General features: G+C 39.6%; 1 protein-coding gene and 1 non-coding gene across 2 annotated transcripts in view; both read left to right on the top strand.

Annotated features, from left to right (window-relative positions):
• The window catches only part of LOC131970981 (slit homolog 1 protein-like), a 103,878-nt gene that overhangs the window by 31,747 nt on the left and 51,566 nt on the right, over nt 1-20,565 (top strand). Inside the window, exons 5-12 of the mRNA XM_059332239.1 lie at nt 12,952-13,023; nt 13,292-13,363; nt 13,754-13,825; nt 14,174-14,337; nt 15,288-15,435; nt 16,033-16,104; nt 19,363-19,434; nt 19,901-19,972. Coding sequence (XP_059188222.1) covers nt 12,952-13,023; nt 13,292-13,363; nt 13,754-13,825; nt 14,174-14,337; nt 15,288-15,435; nt 16,033-16,104; nt 19,363-19,434; nt 19,901-19,972 — 744 coding nt within the window. The remainder of the gene's footprint in view (nt 1-12,951; nt 13,024-13,291; nt 13,364-13,753; nt 13,826-14,173; nt 14,338-15,287; nt 15,436-16,032; nt 16,105-19,362; nt 19,435-19,900; nt 19,973-20,565) is intronic.
• On the top strand, nt 5,805-5,990 carry LOC131980088 (U2 spliceosomal RNA). The gene has a single exon (XR_009395183.1). It is a non-coding gene; the product is annotated as a U2 spliceosomal RNA (small nuclear RNA).

Below are 20,565 nucleotides of genomic sequence, written 5' to 3'. Positions count from 1 at the left end.
AAGTTAGAAAATAAAAAGAAAGAAAAACTTCTTCTGCAGGGATAGAAACTCTTCAGAATATTATAACAATTTTAATTTTATTTAATAACATTTTTTCCACCAATTAATGACACTGTCAAAGAAAGAAATAAAGCAAGAAATAAAAACCCTTTAGCAAATACTAAATAGATTTTTTTTCTGGAATACGTCTTCTTAAGACTAGACTAGAAATTTCCTTTTTGTTTCATCTGGTTCTTCCTCAATTCAGAATCAGAATCAGCTTCATTGGTCAGATTTGTGTGCACATACTAAGAATCTGACTCTGTCTTGTGTACAAAAAATACAGATATTAAATATTAAACATTAAAAATATATGTACACGGTCAGGTTGTTGACATATATTTACATGTAGTGCAATGGAAAAAATTGAATAGCTGAACTTCATCAGTAATGCAACAAATATTGTCAATAATGCAACAAATATTATAATATTTGATATCATTTCTTCATATTGGGGGTTAAAAAATGGTTGTTGCAACCAAAGACCAAGAAATGGTTGCTCATATCTTAATATTGTTGCCAAAGGCTAGCTGGCAGCTGCTTCTGTCGAGTAGTTTATTATTGTAAAAAATGATGCTTTGAACTTTAAAACTTTCGTCTTGTAATACACATTGAAGAAGCCTTTTAAGTTAGAAAATAAACTCTCAGACCCAGAAAAAAACATGTTTTTAAAGCTGCATCAAATGAAAATATTCAAATGTTTTTGGAATATTGCAACAAATATGATCAATAATGCAACAAATATTATAATAATAAATATGATTTATTTATTTTGGGGGATAAAAATTGGTTGTTGCAACCAAAGACCAAGAACTGGTTGCTCATATCTTAATATTGTTTTTAAAGGCGAGCTGGCAGCTGTTACTGTCGAGTCGTTAATTATAGGTATAGTTATTATAGTAGTTTATTTTTCTTTTCAGAGATACCTTTCACATTAAAAGTCATACATGTTTGATACTCTTCGATAAAAATACATTTTTGATGGATTAGTCTTTTACATTTAACCCTAATCTTATGTTGTGGGTCAAATTGAACCATTAAAAAGTTTTAAAATATTTTAAAAAATAGTTATAAATATTATTTCATAAACGGAAAAAAAAGTATGATGTAAAATAAATGTAAAATGTAAAACTATTGTATTTTATATGTAGGTCTTTCCAACGTAAACGCAAGTTAATTATCCTCTTTGAACCTGATCTGTGAGAGGTTAATAACACCATTGCACTAAATATTGATTGAAATGGTTAGTAATGGAGTTGTTAATGAAATATAAACAATGTTTATTGGATTTTTTTTAGTTTTTGACACTTTTGGATAATTATTCATGCCTCAGGTTTAGGGGTGTGAATCGCAAGAGGCCCCATGATACGATTTTATCCCGATACTTGAGTCACAATACAATATATTTGAGATTTTAAGCATTCTGCGATATGGTGAGTATGGCGATACAATGTATTACAATTTCAATATTTAACTGCATTTTGATGTTAAATTCAATCAAGTCCTTTAATTTTCCACAATGAGAGTCAAACCCACAGACTGACCAACAAAGTAAGATCTTCTAGTTTCATATGATACCAGTATCTCCAGTATATTCCTAAAAGTGAGCCCGCTACAGCCTCCGAAAAAAAAAAACCTTGAAAAAAGTGACGGCCTGCCAGGCGGAACGCTAAATAAATTGATATAATATTGCTAAGCAAAATATCGCAATACTATGCTGTATCGATTTTTATCCCCCCACATCTATAGCTGTTATAGCTGTTCCTGACATAACATAAGGGTTAATTTGAACTTGGTTCTTTTGCTTTTTTTGAAACATGTAAACACTTGATTTCTTCTCGCTCTGATTTAATTTCTTTTCTGCTCTCTCTTTTCTTTTGGTCTGTGCAAAGCCCTCAGGATGTCTCTAACAATCCACAGGGTGTGTTTGTGAGACATTTTTCTAATTGTGGGAGTGTGGAATATTTTGCATCAGCTTCCTCTTCTCTGACATATTTTGACATCATGGTTAATCCCTCTTTATTCGTGTCTGAGTGTGTGTGTGTGCATGTCACTGTCAGGTCACTGTAAGGTCGTCCTCTCTCACTGTGGTCTTCCAATCCACCAGAGTTGTCTCATTCTGATGCTGCATCCGTTCACTTATTTATTCTCTTTTGTGCTCCACATCTGGTTTTTATCTTTCGTCCGGTCTGCTCTTCAACTTATTGAGTCTTTCTCTCTTTTCTTCCCTCCATCTTATCACCTTTCTCCCCTCCTCTGCCTGTCCCTCTGTGTCTCTCAGCTGTGAAGATAATAACTTATTTAAGTTGTTTGTACTGTGTGTGTTTGTGTTTGTCAGGTTGAGGAGGGGAGCAGACGGTGACAATTAAATATTAACTATGTTGTTGCTCCAACTCTGTCTGCTGACCTGCCCAGATGGGAGGTCAAACAAGACAGTTTGTGTGTGTGTGTGTGTGTGTGTGTGTGTGTGTGTGTGTGTGAGTGAGTGAGTGAGTGAGAAAGTTTTAACTCTCATTAGAGTGTGCTCAGTGGTGTGTTAACTTTCAGATGACCTTTTACATTCTTGCTCGAATGCCTTTTGACCTTTTAAAATTGAGTCTGAGCAATCAGATTGGGTTGCATCAGCAGAAACAAATAAACATAAAGAAATAAAATCAAAATTAACAGCACGGACATATCAAAAAAACAACAGATGGAGTTCAGCAGCACAAAGAAAATATGGAGAGAAAAAAATGTATAATAAATTACATCAAAAGCACAAATACTGTCAAAGCGACGTAACACTTTTTGCACATTCTCTCCTTTAAGAAAAGACAAAAAGTCCCTCCAGACCAGAGAATATGATTCCTTACAATTAAGTAATTTAACCACCATTAATTGATGATTCATTCTCTCTCATCAAGTTAACCCATTCTTCATAGTCAGGTCTAATCTGGCCTTTCCAGTGATGAAGGATCACTCTTCTTTTTACTTTTTTTGAACAGACAGTAGGGTAAGGGTAGACAGACAAAATGTTTTTTTTCTGGGAACTGAGGTAACATTTTTCACACTGAAAACTTTACTTCACTTTTTTACAATAAAAATAGGAAACATTCCAAACACTACTGTATTATACCAAACAAACACTTTCCCAAAACGCACCATTATAGGCCATAAAACCAAAAACTATCTCTTATTCTACAAAACTGTAAATGCAAAATACATAGAATTAAAACCTTTGCATAAGGAGGAGTGTTTCATATCTTTTCACCGTGGCTATATTGAAACATTCAAAGCACAAACACTTATCATTCAGGTGATCGGCACATCTGGGTGATGCCGTTGAACGTGCATTAGCATTTAGATGTATTTCCATTTGCACGACCAAATGAAACAAACTTTTCATATACTTAACTCTGTGCATTGCTGTTGTAGCTGACCGAGAAGCTTCAGGCAGGTTTTGCAGGTTTTCCAGCTTTGGCGTTTAATTTCTTTCAGTCACAAGCAGTGGCGGTTCTACGCAGGGGCGTACAGGGGCCACTGCACCTGTGAAGAAGCCCTTGGCCCCTGCTGTGGCCCCTGTGTCAAATTAATAATAAAATGATCAATTTACCTATTTTTTGTTCAAACACTATCTCATTGTACACAAAAGGAACCCAGAATGTGTACATTGTGTAATAGTTTAACTGTGCAATTAAAGCTTGTGTATATAAAAAAAGATCATTCTCACTGTACTGCACTTTCAAAATAAAAAAAGTAATTGTGTGTAAAAAAAATTAGAAATGTCATTGTCATACAAAAATAATTGTTATTGTTGGTAAGTCTCATTGTTTCAATCAGTTGTATTTGTATCTTTCAGATATACTTGAATAAGATTTCAAAATAAGCTAAAATAAAGGTTTTGAATGCTTAAATGTCATCTTTGCCGATTACATAATTAACGTGCCCCTCTGATTAAACACTGGCCCCTCCTCGGCCCCAACAGTAAAATTAATCTAGAACTGCCACCGGTCACAAGCCAATCTTGTTCCCACTTGTTGTGCAAGCATCAACACATTGCACTTGTGGACTCTGGTTCTGCATTATCAATCTACATACAGTGTATTCTGCATGCAACTGCATGCACCGTACCGTTATACTGTTCGGAACAAAAAGCATTAACCATTGCAGCCCTAACAAGCCCAAACAAAACAGGGAAGAGCAGGAAAAGTCACCAAGTGGATCAAAGGTTAAAACAAGTATCAGAATCAGCCTCCGAAGAACCAAGTTGTGCATAAAGGGAAAGGAAAAGTCACAATACTTGACTGAAACTAACCCAAGTTTGACCCGTAGTTGAGGGAGATGGATTGACGGAGAAGTGACGAGTAAAAGATGAGCAGCGGAACGAGTGGGAAAGTTTACCTTTCTCACCCTCTGCTGTGAGCAGGGAGGGAAGGACGGAGGGAGGGAGGAGGATATTGAAACGACAGGAGAGACGGCGGAACAATGAGAGGACGGACAGAAGGGAGGGAGGACACGGACACAACAGATGACAGAACGGATCAGAACATGAATAGAGGAGATAGCAGGAAAGAGAGCAAATATTATGAGACTACCTACTGGCTGCACACACACACACACACACACACACACACACACACACACATACACACACACACACACACACACACACACACACGTACGTCCAGCTGTGACCAGTCTGTGTTTCCCTCCAGTAAACATCATATCCAGCCTTCTGGTGTCCTGGCAACAGATATCTTGACAACCTGATGGGAAAGCATCTTTATGTGGTGTGTGTGTGTGTGTGTGTGTGTGTGTGTGTGTGTAATGATGAGGGGTGTCACAGTTCTCCTTAATCCACAATTTGATTTTAATAAAATGATTTTCGATTTAAACTTTTTTATTAATATCTAGTGGAGTGTGCTTGAAAGAGCACACTATATACTATTCACCGGGTTTAATCTTAATTGTTCCGTTTCTTCCGTGTTTTTTTTCGGTCGACTACTTCGACTCCTTCCGGAGTTTTGGTCGCACATACACTAATAAAGGTATGGTCTTAGAAATAAGTTTCCAAGAGTTTCGGCAAACGGTTTTTAAATTCTTAGGCAAAACCACCCCATAAAATCCCCCCAATGTTACCCTATGGAGAGGCTAGAGTGGATGACATCATAACTAGAGTGCCGTGGGAGAGAAAAATGTATCAAAAAATATATTTGGAAACTGCGCTTGAGGCCGCAAATGCCACTCTACAGAAATACATAGATAGAATACATAGAAACGTGGGTAAATTGGTCTTCTCACTCACATTTGTCTGCTAATTCTGTCAGAGTTATAGTTTGGGTGTAGGATGCACAGATACTACACAAAACATTTAGACGTTCAGGAAGAACTCAGGATGCTCAAAGAAGTCAGTTCACTGATAGGAACTACAGTTTGGCCAAAAATCCTTTTTTGTTAGAGGGGAACTTCCAACTGTTTTTCTCTTTCTCTCAGTGACCAACAAATCAAATTTCACAGGAGGAGCAGCTGTGGTTGATTGCTCTGCTCTGATTGGTGGCTGCCACACAGACACAGACAGATAGATAGAGGGAGACACACACACGCTAGCTGTATCCCAAAGTCAAGGATCCTTCCTTGGTAGGATCCTTCCTTCAGAGTCGGGTCCTTCGGAGTCGGGTCCTCCGGAGGCGAGGCAAGAGTCCTTCCTTTCACTGGTGTAACGCACAAATGGGACAGCCTTCAGAGTGTGCAGCTGTGCGTCATTGCGTAATTGGACGCTTAAATTCAGCGCTGCTCTCAGCCTTTTGGCTAAGATCAAGTGTAGTATCTGTTCTTATCAGTTTAATAAAAATAAATAAATAAATTCAGCACCGCAATTTCAAAATCAGTTCACGACATGGATGTGTCTTTGGCATCAGCACTCTGACACATATTTGTGAAAATGGAAGAAGATGCTTTAAGGTTGAATCTCCACGATTTGGCAAGTAAAAGCCACAAAGTGGATTAAGCCTGAATATTTCATTGATCCTGGCTGAATTTGGCCACTACTTAGTTTCATAAAAGCAGCGGCGCATAATTCACCATGGAAATGTGTTCTGTGATTTTTTATTTTACAGTACAGTACAATAACAGTTATTTATAAATAACAATAACGGATAATAGCGGACTTTCGGTCCCTGTAAACACAATAAAGAAATATATAACTTTCTGAATGTACTAGTTGCACATAGTACATCATCATCTGACGCATATAAATTAATTAACAATAACTTTAACGACTGAGACGGCATTAATTAACTTAACCGGCAATGTATCAAGATGACGTTTATTATCTTTAGCTTAATATTCTGGCATTTGTTTATGTGTATGTTTTTGCTTGACTTTGAACACACGTTTTGTAAGTTTTGTGACAACATTCAGTGTAAACTGAAAATACTTATTCAAATGCATATTGCGCCACCGGCATCGCTGTTTCTACACTCGCCATTTTTAAATCTCCCGGTAGACTGGTGTGCGCAATGCTTTATGGGTAGTCGGAGCGCACGGAGGATACACACATGCATCCTTGGAATTTGGGCAAAAGAAGGACTCTGTCCTCCGGAGGATCCTCGACATTGGGACAGTCCTTTGGCGGATGTCGATGACGTAGTGTCCTTCAAATCCAGCCGTTTGAGCATCCTTCCTTGACATTGGGACACAGCCACACACACGCACACACACACACACACACACACACACACACACACACACAGACAGACATGTTGAAAGCTTGATCTGTCACATACCTAAGCAACGGTAGAGATAATATACTGTAATCTACTCGGCAGTGTCAATAATGTATGGGTGAGAGTCACTGGCCAGAGTCAAGCACCCTCAAAATTTCTTTAGACATTTTCTAGTTGTGAGTGTTATACTGGTTGCATTTATTGCACCTCTATTATTGTTGCTGCAGGCTTGTCAGAGCCAATTAGGTCAGACGGCAGCAGTTGACAAGGTGATGCAGAACGACGGCTTTATATCTCTGTATGAAGCCTAAAGGGGACTACTGTCTGGACACGGAGACATTTTAATAGACACAGGTTTAGTTTACAGTTAAAGCTCTGCTCGTCCTATTCCCTGCTAGCCCAATTATCCCAATATTGCCAGCTGACAGTATGATTCCCCCAGTGGGTGCTCGGGAGCCCAGGCACCCACTGGGGGAATCATACTGAATACAGATACAGAATTGGTACCTTTGACTGTCTGATATCAAATCTGAGAAATAAAGGAAAAGATTATTAAGGCAAGACTTCTTATAATGAAGGCAGGACATAAGACTTTCATGGAAATGGAAATAGAAGGCTTGCATCTTTTCTTATATTCTGCATTAGACTTTGATTTGTTTTTTGTTTTTTAATCAGTCAATCTATTCCCAGCCTGCTCACTGCTCTGTCTTTAACACAAGCTTTATTCTCCCTGCTGTAAAAGAAATTGGCTCAATTTGAGAATTTCGTATTTGGGATTTCTTAGAATAATCTGGAAAACAATTTGTATTAACTCTCTAAGACTCGAAACTTGCTTGAGAAGGGTGATCCATCCTTTTCCCAAACCTACTGTATGTTATGTTTCCATTAAATTGCTGATTCAGACTAAAACTTCCAGCCTTTTTTTCCTGAAAAGAAACTCATCTCTCCAGGGTTCAAACCTCATTGTCGCCGTATTGGCAGTAACGCCTTTTAGCTGAGCTCTATGTTGTTCCCTCTTTGTATCGCAAATGAATAAATTATTCGTGAACTAAAATCCTGCTTTCCATGAGTGGATATGAAGCTTACTGGAAGGGAACAGAATGGGGCCAGGCAGACCAAAAGAAAAGGTTTAGTTTGGTTCACTGGCCTTCAGCTCTCTCTGAAATGAAGCAGAAAAACTGTTTGTGCAACTGGACTTCATCTCTTTTCTCCTGTCTCTTTCTATCAAGCCTCTTCTTCGCTCTCCGTCTCTATCGCCATAACATCCCTCTCTTCTGTTCAAACTCTCCTCACAGTCTTGTTCTTATTTCTTCTCCCTTCCCAGCTATTTTTATGGCCCTTTATTTGATAGTTTACCCTTTATATGTCTCAATCCATCCACTTTTATACTCATCTGGGTTTGGCCAACAGTGAAACAAAGTACCACAGAAATCCTCCAGCTCCTCCTCGGGTATCCCAGGGTGCTTCCAGGCCAGGTGGTAGTCTGCTGATCTAGTGCAGAATTACGTCTTTTTCTTACTTTTGTACTCTTTAATTGATGTTCTTGTTATCCCTGGATCACCCTCCCTGTCCTGCACCATCTCATACAATGTGTCTATCTATCACCTTGTCCTCCTTTCAACTCTTCTGTCGCTCTGTATATCCCTCATCACCTCCTTCACTGCTTGTTTCATGTCTCAGACACTGCTGAGCCTCAGCGATACCTCTGCTTTTTATCTCAGACCTCAGACTGTGTCAAGTTAAGTTTACTTTCATTCACGTTAGTCTTATTTTGCTTCAAGTTCTCTTGGGCTTTTCAACCGCTGACCTCTTTGTGATACTTCATCTGGTTTGGCCACACAGATGAGGCCTCTGGTTTACCGCTGAACCTTTGACAGAAACAGAGCTGTAACTGACTGAGTCCACAGAGACTGACAGACCTGCACCGCCGTGGTAGCCGCCTAAAGAATGCGATGCTCATTACAAACAGAACATAAGATTGTTTGGTGGTTGAATGCAAACATGGGGATGAACTTAGATACTCTTAGATCCCCCAAAGTGAAATTGTTTGCAGAACTCTTCTCCAACATACAAGTTTGTCCTGAAGAGCCAGAAGAAAAGTCATAAATTTAGCTAAATCAAAGGGTTCATCTGCTGTATGGTGGCCATTTAAGGACATCTCAGACTCCAGTACAATGGTACTAGCAGGCGGCAACCTCCAGGTCTGAGCATGGAGGCAAACCAGGGAGTGCCTTAAGCTGCATTCCAGCAGGGGGAGCTAAGTTTGGCTACAAAAAATTATGTCCATTCATTTCAAAGCAAAAAGAGAAAATTTCACACTTGATTTATTACCTCAGAATTTTTTTAGGATAACACTTTAGTCTCAATTGCTAGTAAAAAAATAGATTATCATCAACATCAGGAGAGAAGCAGAACAATTTGTATCCACGGCAACGTGTCAATAAAGTTATATAGATATAAAAAAGGACATTTACCAATTTGATCTCATAACTTTGACCTTTTCACACTGAACATCCCAGTTAATGCTGCAGCTAATGCTAACATGAATTAGCAGCGGCTTCGCTCAGCCAGGTTGAGGTGTAGAGAGGCGTGTAGTCAGTGTGATCAGAACCCTCTCGCTCCTCTACAGTCCAAATATGGTCTGCTCCCCGTATCGGAAACAAGATGGCGACGAGTGTAACGCTGAACTCGATGCTTCCAACGGGCCACAAACCAATGGGTGACGTCACGGTGACTACGTCCATTATTTATATACAGTCTGTGGGTACGAGAGGTGGGGGAAAAAATCGATACGGCATAGTATCGCAATATTTTGGATGGAAATATTATATTGATTCATGGCCGCCAAGTATCAATATTTTGCGTTCCACCAACAGGCTGTCAGAATTTCCACTGTTTGTTTGTTTTTTCGAAAGGCCATAGTGGGCTCACTTTTAGGAATATATAGGAGAAGATCTAAGGAATCTATAGGCACCACGTGCGTCAGGAAGTTGATGAAATAACACTGCAAAGTTCGGCTTTTTTCATGTTTCATTCAAAAAAATTTAGAGCAGTAAAGCTTAAAGCTTTTGAAAGTTTGATAAAATGCTGCAGTTGTTGTCGTCCATACATGTTTGATATCAGTTCAGTTCAGTTTGACTGAGTACTTTGTTGGTCAGTCTGTGGGTTTGACTCTCATTGTAGAGAAATAAAAAGACTGAAGTCAGATTAATACACTGAGAATTTTCTCTTAATTGACAAAACAATTCTCGATTTAACTTAATTTTGTGGTCACAAAGTCAGTTAAACAGTTAAATCTCTATATATTTTATCGCAATACTCAACATATCGCAAAATTCTTAAATTTCAATAATATCGTATCATGACCCACGCCTCTGGGGATTCACACCTCTAAATGGTACCATTTGGACTTTTCATGAATATGTCATCACAAGTTATTATTATATGGCCAGTTTGACGAGCACAGACATGATTCAGCTTCGCTTAATTGCTTAATTTACCGCTAATAGGACTTCTTGCTAAAAGATTAATTTTGATTTTAAATCATCACAAGGGAGAATTCAATCTCATCTCAGGAGCTGTTGAAAACATGAGAAATCTAAATAGTTACTGAAATGTCACAAAGAAAAAACATTTCTCTTAATTAGAACTTTTGTGTCTCTCATTTCTTCTAAGATATTAAGCATTTTTAGTTTCACTTTGAATGAGCATCAGGCTGTAATAGCTGACAGGAAAGGAGCTATAGAGATATGTCATCACAAGTTATTATTATAAGGCCAGTTTGATGAGCACAGAGGTGATTCAGTTTTACTTGATTGCTTAATTAACTGCTTGCCCAGCGAACTAGTGGCGGCCACATTTAGAGGCTGTGAGCCTGGCTATCCTATTGGCAGTCTCAGCCCCGGGTTGTCAGGACCCAAAGCAGCTAAAAAAGAAACGTGTTGGAGCATCTCGAGACAGAAATTGCCAAAACAAACCCAACATCCAACATTGTACCCAGCCAATCATCAATCAACGATACATTAACTCTGAAAATATCTTAACTATTGCTCACAGTGTTGCATTGTAGAGTGAAGTGTAATATGACCATAATAAAAAGCCTCTAACAGTTTAATTGAACTATGCTTAAAATTTGATTTTGGCGTCTTATCAGACTTCTGTCCTTGTCCCAGTTTACATGCAACTGAGAAAACTGAATAACTGACGGGAATGTGTCCTCTTCCTCAACACTAGGTGGCGATATGCGTCGTTTCAGCTGGTTAATACAGCCCCCTTTCCGGTTGACCTATTACGTCATAATAAACAAGTGGAGAAATGCGGGAAACTGGCATTTTCAAACAACAAGAACAACAACATGGATAATCGTACAGCTCTGTTAATTTTGTCCGTAATGTACATCTGTCCAAAAATGAGCATTCCTCGGAGCTTCCATGTTGCTGTTCGGGTCATACGCCAGCGTGGGGATGGACCATGCGCACATTTGTTGTCTTGTCATACATCCCGACAAAAATCCTATTCCAATCACATTATCTGGGAGTTGGAGAACTCTGTCATTACTCAGACTAACACGTTTACATGCACTTCAGTAGTTGAGTTATAGTCGGATTAAAGCAATTATTAGTTTTTTCAAGTGTCATGTAAACGTACTGTGTGACTGCCTATTAGCGGACTCAGCCCCGGGGTGACAGGACCCAAACCTGGCAATAAAACCACCTCTCTACTAGGGGTGTAACGAGACATAGATATAGATCAATACATCCATTCATCGGTGAACAGTGAACAGTACTGCATCCATGCATATCGCCGCCTGTATTATACGCTTTAATTATGATAATCTCCCTGTTTTGTTTTGAGACTTAAACTGAGCACACAGATATCTTATGAATGGCCAGAGTTCATAAATGATCACAGGCTCTTTTTGTATTAAAATAGAATGGATTTCTAAAATTCAAATATCTGGAAGAGCTCAGAAATAAAATGGTAGAATCATATTTTAGTTGTTTTGTGAGTTGATATAAATGTAACAGATTGTTGAATCAGCATGATATCGTCTCATATTGATCGATGGCCCTTAAATCATTTCACTGGTGCCATGAAATAAAGAAAGGTGCTGCTTTACATGTTTTGTCCTGCAGAGACAACCGTAATTTTCAGCTTCAGTGTTGCATTCTGTTGTGTAAATTAAATCTGCCTCCACAAAGTGAGTGATCTGAGGCTGGATGTCAGACAGTATGTTATATCAGCGGTGCAGGTCAGTAAGTGGGTGTTTCCTCCTCTGTCAGGCTCTCTGGTCTGACCCTGACGTTAATGGAGTGTGTCTGAGGTCCTCCAGGGCAGCCAGAGATGATGTACATCCTCCTCTGTGGTCTATCAGACAAACACACACACACACACACACACACACACACACGTTTTTACCCCTTTATTTTTTTCTTTATCAGCTGGGTTCTTGTTTCTATTCAGCTCTCCTTTCCTCCACCGTCTTTCTAGTTGTAGCATTGTTTCTCTCTCCACTTGTTCTTTATATTATCAGTAGTAAACCCAACCTGTTTGTTGCGACTCTCTGGTCTCTGAGCAATTTCAGTTGCTGCAAGCACCCCCCTTATTTCCCTCGGGGCTGGAGGGAAAAACAGCATTAAGATAAAGAGGAACCGGTGTTTAGATTGCTATGAAACCAGCTGGTAATGGTGCGGATCAGTCTGATAGTTACTGGACTGAGGCTGCAGGATGACACAGTGTTTACCAGCAGCACAGAGGCCGGAAACGCTGTAGAGTCATATATAGTTCTGTCTGATGTTTATTTTCTTCCTTGCCAAAATATATCTGATTCCCAGGAAGTCGTCTGGCTTCAACAGATGGAGGAGAAGATTTTCAGTTTTCAGTGTGCTTTGATGCATCAGCAGCACAACTACACAATTTTGCAAAAGTGTCATTTAATAATCAAATATAAATGAATGAAACAATGTAGAATTCAAAAGTAAGAAAAAAGAGAGGATGCTGTATTTAGTCTGTTCCAGTAATTGGGTATTGGGATTTGATCCGTGTCTCTCAAAACAAACAGGACCAGTTGGTAGGACAAAACATGTGCTATGAAAGCTGCAGAGATTGACGTTGAACTATTCGATATATAAACATTAAAGTAATTCAATCAAAAGGGCAAATTGGTATCTTTCAACAGCATGTTTCTCTCTCTGTTTCTTTTTATTAGGGACCTGAGTGAAAATGCCATTCAGGCCATCCCAAGGAGAGCTTTCAGAGGAGCCACGGACCTCAAAAACCTGTGTGTGAAAGTACACACACACACACACACACACACACACACGAAGCAGAGAATGAAAATTACAGTGAAGATAATGATACAATCTGCTTCTTTAAGAAAACAGTCAAACTGTAAATATGACGTACACAATTAAAAGATTTCATATTGATCATCCAGTGTAAATCCCGTTGGATAGATTCATTAAAAATGCTCCAAAACATTGATTAATTGGTTTTCTTAACTGATTGACTAAACACCGTTTCTGGTTTTGTGTTTCTTTCATCACCAGTCAGCTGGATAAAAACCACATCAGCTGTATCGAGGAGGGAGCGTTTCGAGCTCTGCGATCGCTTGAGGTTCTGTGAGTATTTAAAAAAACTTAAATGACTTCAGATTGTTCTGCAGCTCTCTTGGATAAGAACAGCTGATTTCTGATTGTTTTTCTATTCACATCAAAATTATTCACTAAATCCTGTCTTTATTTTCTCCTTTTTCCACATTTTCTCTCATTTTTACTCACATCAACTTATTTCTCTCCATTTATTTATTTTCCTCTCCTTTCTCATATGTCACTTTTACTCTCACGACCTTCTCACCTGTTCTTCTTCTAATCTCCCTCTCACTTTCTTTCTCCTCTCCTCTCTGAACTTTTCTCCCACCACTCCTTCCTTGCTCCCCCTGTTTACCTTTATTCCTCTCTTTCTCTCTCCCTCTCATTGTTTCTCTGTCTCTTTGTCTCCCTCTCTCCCAGCACGCTGAACAACAACAACATCAGCAGTATTCCAGTCTCCAGTTTCAACCACATGCCCAAGCTCCGCACCTTGTGAGTCCTTCAACTACATTACCCAGAATGCCTCGTTGTTTATTATGGAACCACGATGATGCCACAGTCAGATATTTACCAATACTTTTCCTTTTTTTCCTGCTTTCATTCTCATATCTTCCCTTATTTAAATTATTTTGGAATTCTTGTTCCTTTCTTCTTATATTCTGAATAATTGTATCTCTTCTACACTCCTTCTTGCTCCTTTCTTCTCCTGCTTTCTTGCTTCCACACTTTGACTCACTAATCCACTCCACATTCTTCATCCCCCCCTGTTCTATTCTTCACTCCCACCCGTCCTCTTTTCCTCCCTCCACTCCATCTTTCTCCTCCCTCCCCTCCTCCCAGTCGTCTCCACTCTAACTCTCTGCGCTGTGACTGTCACTTGGCCTGGCTCTCTCCGTGGCTGCGGCAGCGGGCGGCTTTAGGCCTCTACACTCAGTGCAGCTCTCCTCCAACGCTGAGAGGCCTCAACCTCGCTGAGCTGCGCAAGAGCGACTTTGCCTGCTCAGGTACGGCAGCCCAGTGACACGACACACTCCAAGTCAAGTCAGTTATCTCTGTTTACATCCGACCTCATTAGGCCTACATTAGGCCTTCTGTATTTTTTCCTATATTATATATGTGATAAACCACTTATACTATACTGTGTATATCTCTGAATATTAATATTATTCATTGATGTTCATACTACTACATGCAACAACTTATTTAACCTATTTAACATGCTAAAATATGTTTTCTCCAATGTGCAATATCTGTAAAATGCAAATTACTCTCAGGAAAACAAATATACACAAAAATGTATATTAATAATGAATGCCAAATAGCAGAAATGTATGTATATAATATAGAATATAGTATATGTCTTATTTTTTTGTTAAATCAACTAAATTTCCCCACTGCGGGATAAATTAAGTCATATCTTATCTTATTTTATCTTAAGTCACACCAAATCATTTATAGACTCCAGACTGTCCAGACTTTTAATCAGAACCAAGAAACATGATCACATCACTCCTGTTTTAGCGTCCTTACACTGGCTTCCAGTATGTTTATGATTTTACTGATTACTTTTAAGGCCCTTCATGGCCTCGCGCCCGGCTACATCTCTGACCTCTTAACACCTTACACACCAGTACGTAAACTAGGCTGAAAACTAAGGGGGACAGATTGTTCGCAGTCAGGGCCCCAAGACCTGCCTGAGGAAATCAGGTCTTCTAAGTCAGTGATCTCTTTTAAATCTCGCTTAAACTTCCTTTGAACTGTCTTTTAATTGCACAGAATGTTTTAATTTTTCTTATTAGACTTTGGTAGAGCTTTGGTATTTATACACTAAAATGACTTTAATCTGTTGATTTTTATGTTTTAATTTGCCTTTATAACCTGTAAAGGAAAACAGATTGTATTAAAGTCGAAGTGTGGGTGTTGGAGTTAAAGTTTTCTCATGTTTCCCCTGCAGGCCACGGCGGCAGCGCCTTCGTCCAGCCGTGCAGCTTGGCGTCCGGCTCTTGTCCTCCCATGTGCTCCTGCAGCAATAACATCGTGGACTGTCGAGGGCGGGGCCTCACCGCTATCCCCGCCCACCTGCCTGAGGCCATGACCGAGATGTGAGTATCCCACAAGTTTTCATTTCAACTGGAACAAATTAGAGTGAGTCTGACAGCAGAATGAGTTCTCTGAGCAATTAACTGACAAGTTATACACAGTAAAGAATGGGCTGGACATTAAACTTCTTCTTCTTGTTCCCTGTGTTGAACTATTGCAGATCTACAACATCTTGCTAGAAAATATCAATTTTGGTTTTAAATCAGCACAAGGGGGAGTGCAATCTCATCTCAGGAGCTGCTGAAAACAGGAGACATCTAAACATTTACTATGAAATGTCACAAAGAAAACACATTTTTCTTAACTAGAACTTTTGTGTCTCTCATTTCTTATATTAGGCATTTTTTGTTTCACTTTGAATGAGCATCAGGCTGTAATAGCTGACTGGAAAGGAGCTTTGGATTAATACTGCATATGGACAAATGTAGGAGTTTGAATGGAAACTATAGACAGCCCAGTTGATGGAAGTAACATCCAGCGAGCCGCAGTGCTGCGGTGTGCATCGACCTACAGGAGGCAAATTATTAATGTCTCCCTCTCTCTTCCTGTGTGTGTGTGTGTGTGTGTGTGTGTGTGTCTCTCTCTCTCATTCTCAACAGTCGTTTGGAGCAGAATGGCATCAAGTCGGTTCCTCCAGGCGCCTTCACCTCCTACAAGAAACTCCGTCGAATGTGAGTCCTCTAAAGACAAGAAGTTTATCTTAACAGAATACTGTTTAAGAGACAAAGGCTCACAAATAACATTTTGACCTCAAGAAAGATTTAGATCTCCTATTTTGCTTTTAAAGCTGGGGTAAGCAGTTTTTTGGAAAAGGAAATAAACGCCAGAATTATAAAATATACCAGTCTTCCTGCAGCCCTCCCCGCTCTGTTTTAAGCCCCTCCCACCAGACGAGCATGGTCTTAATCCTGCACTTTTTATAGCGATGGCAGTTCTATGATAATTACTCTTTTACTTTTTTTGCTCCAGATAGCTACATTAACTTGACCTTGAATTATCTGCAGGCCTGAGCCTTAGTCTGCAGTTAGCAGAAGGCTAAACTATCATCAACATTTCCTCTCCATCTCTGAAATGCTTTGCAGATATTGACACGTTGTATTATGTGTATTATCTGTGTTAGATTCTCTTTAGACTCTTTTTGTTGAGAACTCTGTCTTCCTTTTCTTGGGTTTGATTTCCAGTGGAATTAGTTGTTGCCAATGCTCGAATAGCAACTTTTTCTGCAGGATTTTCACAAATTGAATCAGACTTCCCCCACCTGAAGGAACGTGCATGCTCTCCTGTATTCGTAGAACAGTCAATAGAAACATCTTCACTCTGAAATGATCTGTGATTGGCCAAAATCTCAAATCAAGAGCCAAATTTTCTAAAGTTTAGCAGGTGCAAAGGTCTTCTTGCAAACCACTTGAATTACAGTATGCTGAAAGGTTCTCATGGAATTTTTGCCAAATAATGCCAAAATAAAACTGCCTACTGTGGCTTTAAAGTAAGAAAAGCAGTGACCAAACCATTTGCCAGGTTTAGTAAACTTGGAGGAGATTTTTCATCCCATGTGGACTGGGAAAACTCTTGAATCAGGAGTTTCCAAGAAAAAACGTGTGAGAAAAGATAGGAAATCAAATTATGAGAAGTCCCAAATGTAGAAATCCATAGTCAAATAAGCAACTAATCATTTTAGCTCTTGTTGACATTTTATGTGTACTCCAGTTTACGATAATTGAGAAGAACCGCATAAAATGTTGATGGTTTCTTCTTAAAAAATAATCAGATTATGATTGAGAAACACTGAAATGTTTGAGATTATAGCATTTTTGCTGAGGAAGTTAAACATCAGCAATACAAAAATTCCTGAGATTTGTAGTATAATTTTAATTTTTATGGCACCAGGTGATTAAATATACATTTTTCTTCAGAGGAGGTAGTTTGAAGGTCAGCTAGACTAACAGCATCTCTCCAGAGAGCCTGTGGTTTCATGGCTGCACCCCTCCAGCTTCAGCTCAGCCAATGAGATGACACAATATCTGCCTCCAGAGGGCCGATGCCTCTGGGAAAATATCAGTGTTTTATACTGTGATCTGCCAGCTGGATCGCTCTCCTCTTCCTCTGTCTCCACTGTTCACCGAGCTGTGGTTTTCCTGCTCGACATAACAAACAGCCCCAGTGGATTTCCAGCATGGAGAAGCGCTTGATTTATGTCAGCCTGCAAAGCAATGCAGTGCCCATCAGAGGCCTTTTAAAGGGTCTTGCATGATAAATCAAGCGCATATCAGAATGATCTGGTGAATATGTTTAAAATGCACATTTGACCACAATAATAATATTCATAGCTTTTAATTTTTTCTTTCTTTGTGGCTTTGTTCTGTTCACTCGCTGCTTTCTTTCTCTCTCTTTTCCTCTGCCCATTTCTACCCTCAGACATTCTCTCTCTCCATCTTTGTCTCTCTGTGGTTTTCCTTTTCCTCTCAATCTTATCCTTCGCTCCCCCCTTCGTCCTCTTACATCATCACTGCGAGACGCTCCCAAACCCTAAGACAGGGGTTGATTACATTACCAGGCTGGTTTAAGTGGTTTGTCTTAGAATTTATTATGACAGTTGAGCAGCTGACATGTGGCAGCAGAACAAGGATTTTATAATCTGACATGTTGTGGTTTTGGCCCAGCCAGACCGAATCAGAGATGTAAAAACTTAAAGTTGGCCGGCAGAACAGCGCCCGCTCTCTGAGAGTCTGCCTTTCACATAAAGTCGGCTTTCTCATTTTTATAAACGGGTTTTATTTGATTTGATTTGATTTGGGGATTAGAAAAACGAACAATAAAACCATTGATGTATGTTTGACCCCACAGGAAAATGTTACATAAAGAAAGAAAACCCTTTCTCATCTCCTTCACCCCTAAATCCTAATAATGATAGACTTTTTTATATGGCAATATACAATTATAAAGGTCTTTATAACAACACCTACAGAGTTAAAGAGCAGTCCAGCCTGTCATCGCCCTTCATACTCCAATTTCTTAAATTATTTTGCGTGTCATTTTTATTTGTGTTATTTAACCCTCCTGTTACGTTTGTTTCTCAGGAACAGCAATAATTTTCAAGGGTCTATTTGACCCGGGGCATGATTAATTATCCAAAAGTGTCAGAAGCCAAGAAATCCCAATAAACATTGCTTATATTTCATTATTAACTCCATTGCTGAAATGGTGAAATCAACCATTTTCATTTTATATGTTGATTACACTTATTAATCCAAGCAGAAAAAGTTTCATTCAGAAAAAACCTTCAAACTACTTTTTGTCAATTTGACCCGCAACAGGAGGATTAACACCACAGTAATATAAGACGCTCACAACAGCAGGTGCTCCAGAAGTCAGGTGACCTAGTATAAAGAGTGAGGAAGTCCGTGTAGGGAGGCTTTCAAGTGTTTGTTTCCCCTGTGAAACCAAAGGTCAATGTTGGCTTATTTACTTTGACTACTTAACTTTGACGTAAAAGAATCGGCCGATCCCGCAAAATTAAGGAAATTGGGCACCTACAGAGTTTTATAGCAGTCCAGCCTGTCATCGCCATTCATTCTACAATTTCTGAAATTATTTTGGATGTCACTTTTTATTTGTGTCAAATATCACCACAGCAAAAATAATCCTATGTCCTGCAGGCGGGTCAGTGAAATGATAAAGAGGTTAAAATTAAATTGCAGCAGCAAGACCTCTGCTATGATTGGCTACTGAGTGGGATCGTGAAGTAGGCTGCAACATTTGAAATGGGACAAGAGTTTTTACCTTTACAGAACAAAGATGAAACAGTGCTTAAAAAAGTGTGTTTCTGGCTGCTGTGACTAAACTCTGCGTGCGTGCGTGTGTGTGTGTGTGTGTGTGTGTGTGTGTGTGTGTGTGTGTGTGTGTGTTATCGGTTTCCTTTCTCTTTCCAGAGACCTGAGTAACAACCAGATATCTGAGATCGCTCCTGATGCTTTCCACGGCCTCCGAGCTCTCAACTCACTGTGAGTAACGCACCGACTGTCTGAGTGTGTGTGAATAAACTGCTGGAGTGTTATGAGTGTGCCTCTACCAATATGTGTTTACATATGTCCGTATTATGCCTGTCTATGCCTCCATATGTTTCCACCGCATGCGTCTGTTGGTATGAATAATTCAAAAGTGGCGCCTGCTCTCTGTAAACAGAGATTCTTTATGAAATATCAGGACTTACACGCCATCACAGCGGGAGCCCTGCCGCTCTGTGTGTGTGTGTGTGTGTGTGTGTGTGTATTTCATTATGTATGCCTATATTGTATGTGTCACTACTCTGTGGAAATATGTGCAGGCTAAACACTTAACCAATGGATAAAATGTTGTTCATGATGATGCAAATCCATAATAAACAGCAAATCAATTAGCTACACACTGATTGAATACATATGCATACAGGGTCTTTTAATATAAAAACAAAACAATCTCTGTGTGCAGGGTTCTGTATGGAAATAAGATTACGGAGCTGCCCAGTGGCGTGTTTGATGGCCTGGCCTCTCTGGAGCTGCTGTAAGTCCAAAACCACAACATGCACATATATATTTGTCTGAACTGACATTTACACTGACTGTGTTTTTTTACGCAGATTAATTTCAGGTGTCAGATGGCTAGAATGTGCCCATAATTTGTTGGACTGCTGGATGGAAACGTCGGGTTACTTAACGTAATCCCTGGTTCTTTGATAACAGAGTGAGGTGTTTCACTATGGGAATCGCTTAATGCGTGACCAACTACGGAAGCTCCAATGACACCACGTCTGTCTTTGACAGACAGGTCGACCTGTGGGGAGGGCCCCGCCCTCCTTTATTATAAGGGTCGACTGCACTGACCAGGTCATTCTTAAACGGTTTCTTCCCTTACCGGGCAAGGAGGGAAGTGTTGGTGAAACACCTCACTCTGTTATCAAAGAACCAGGGATTACGTTAAGTAACCCGACGTTCTTTTTCTAACTTCGTTCGGTGTTTCACTATGGGAGATATAGCCCACTCCCGGATTGCCTACTCTCCCAAAGCCATATGGCATCCTTAAACCTAGTCCATGACTAAACAGTCCCTGGAGTCCCTGTCTCCAGTACTGCATGAGCTAAGGATGGACCTGAAACA

This window comes from Centropristis striata, chromosome 1 (genome assembly GCF_030273125.1).
Source record: "Centropristis striata isolate RG_2023a ecotype Rhode Island chromosome 1, C.striata_1.0, whole genome shotgun sequence".
In the NCBI taxonomy this organism is placed as follows: Eukaryota; Metazoa; Chordata; class Actinopteri; order Perciformes; family Serranidae; genus Centropristis; species Centropristis striata.
Note: the sequence above shows the minus strand (reverse complement) of the source record. Positions and strands in the feature narration are given on the sequence as shown.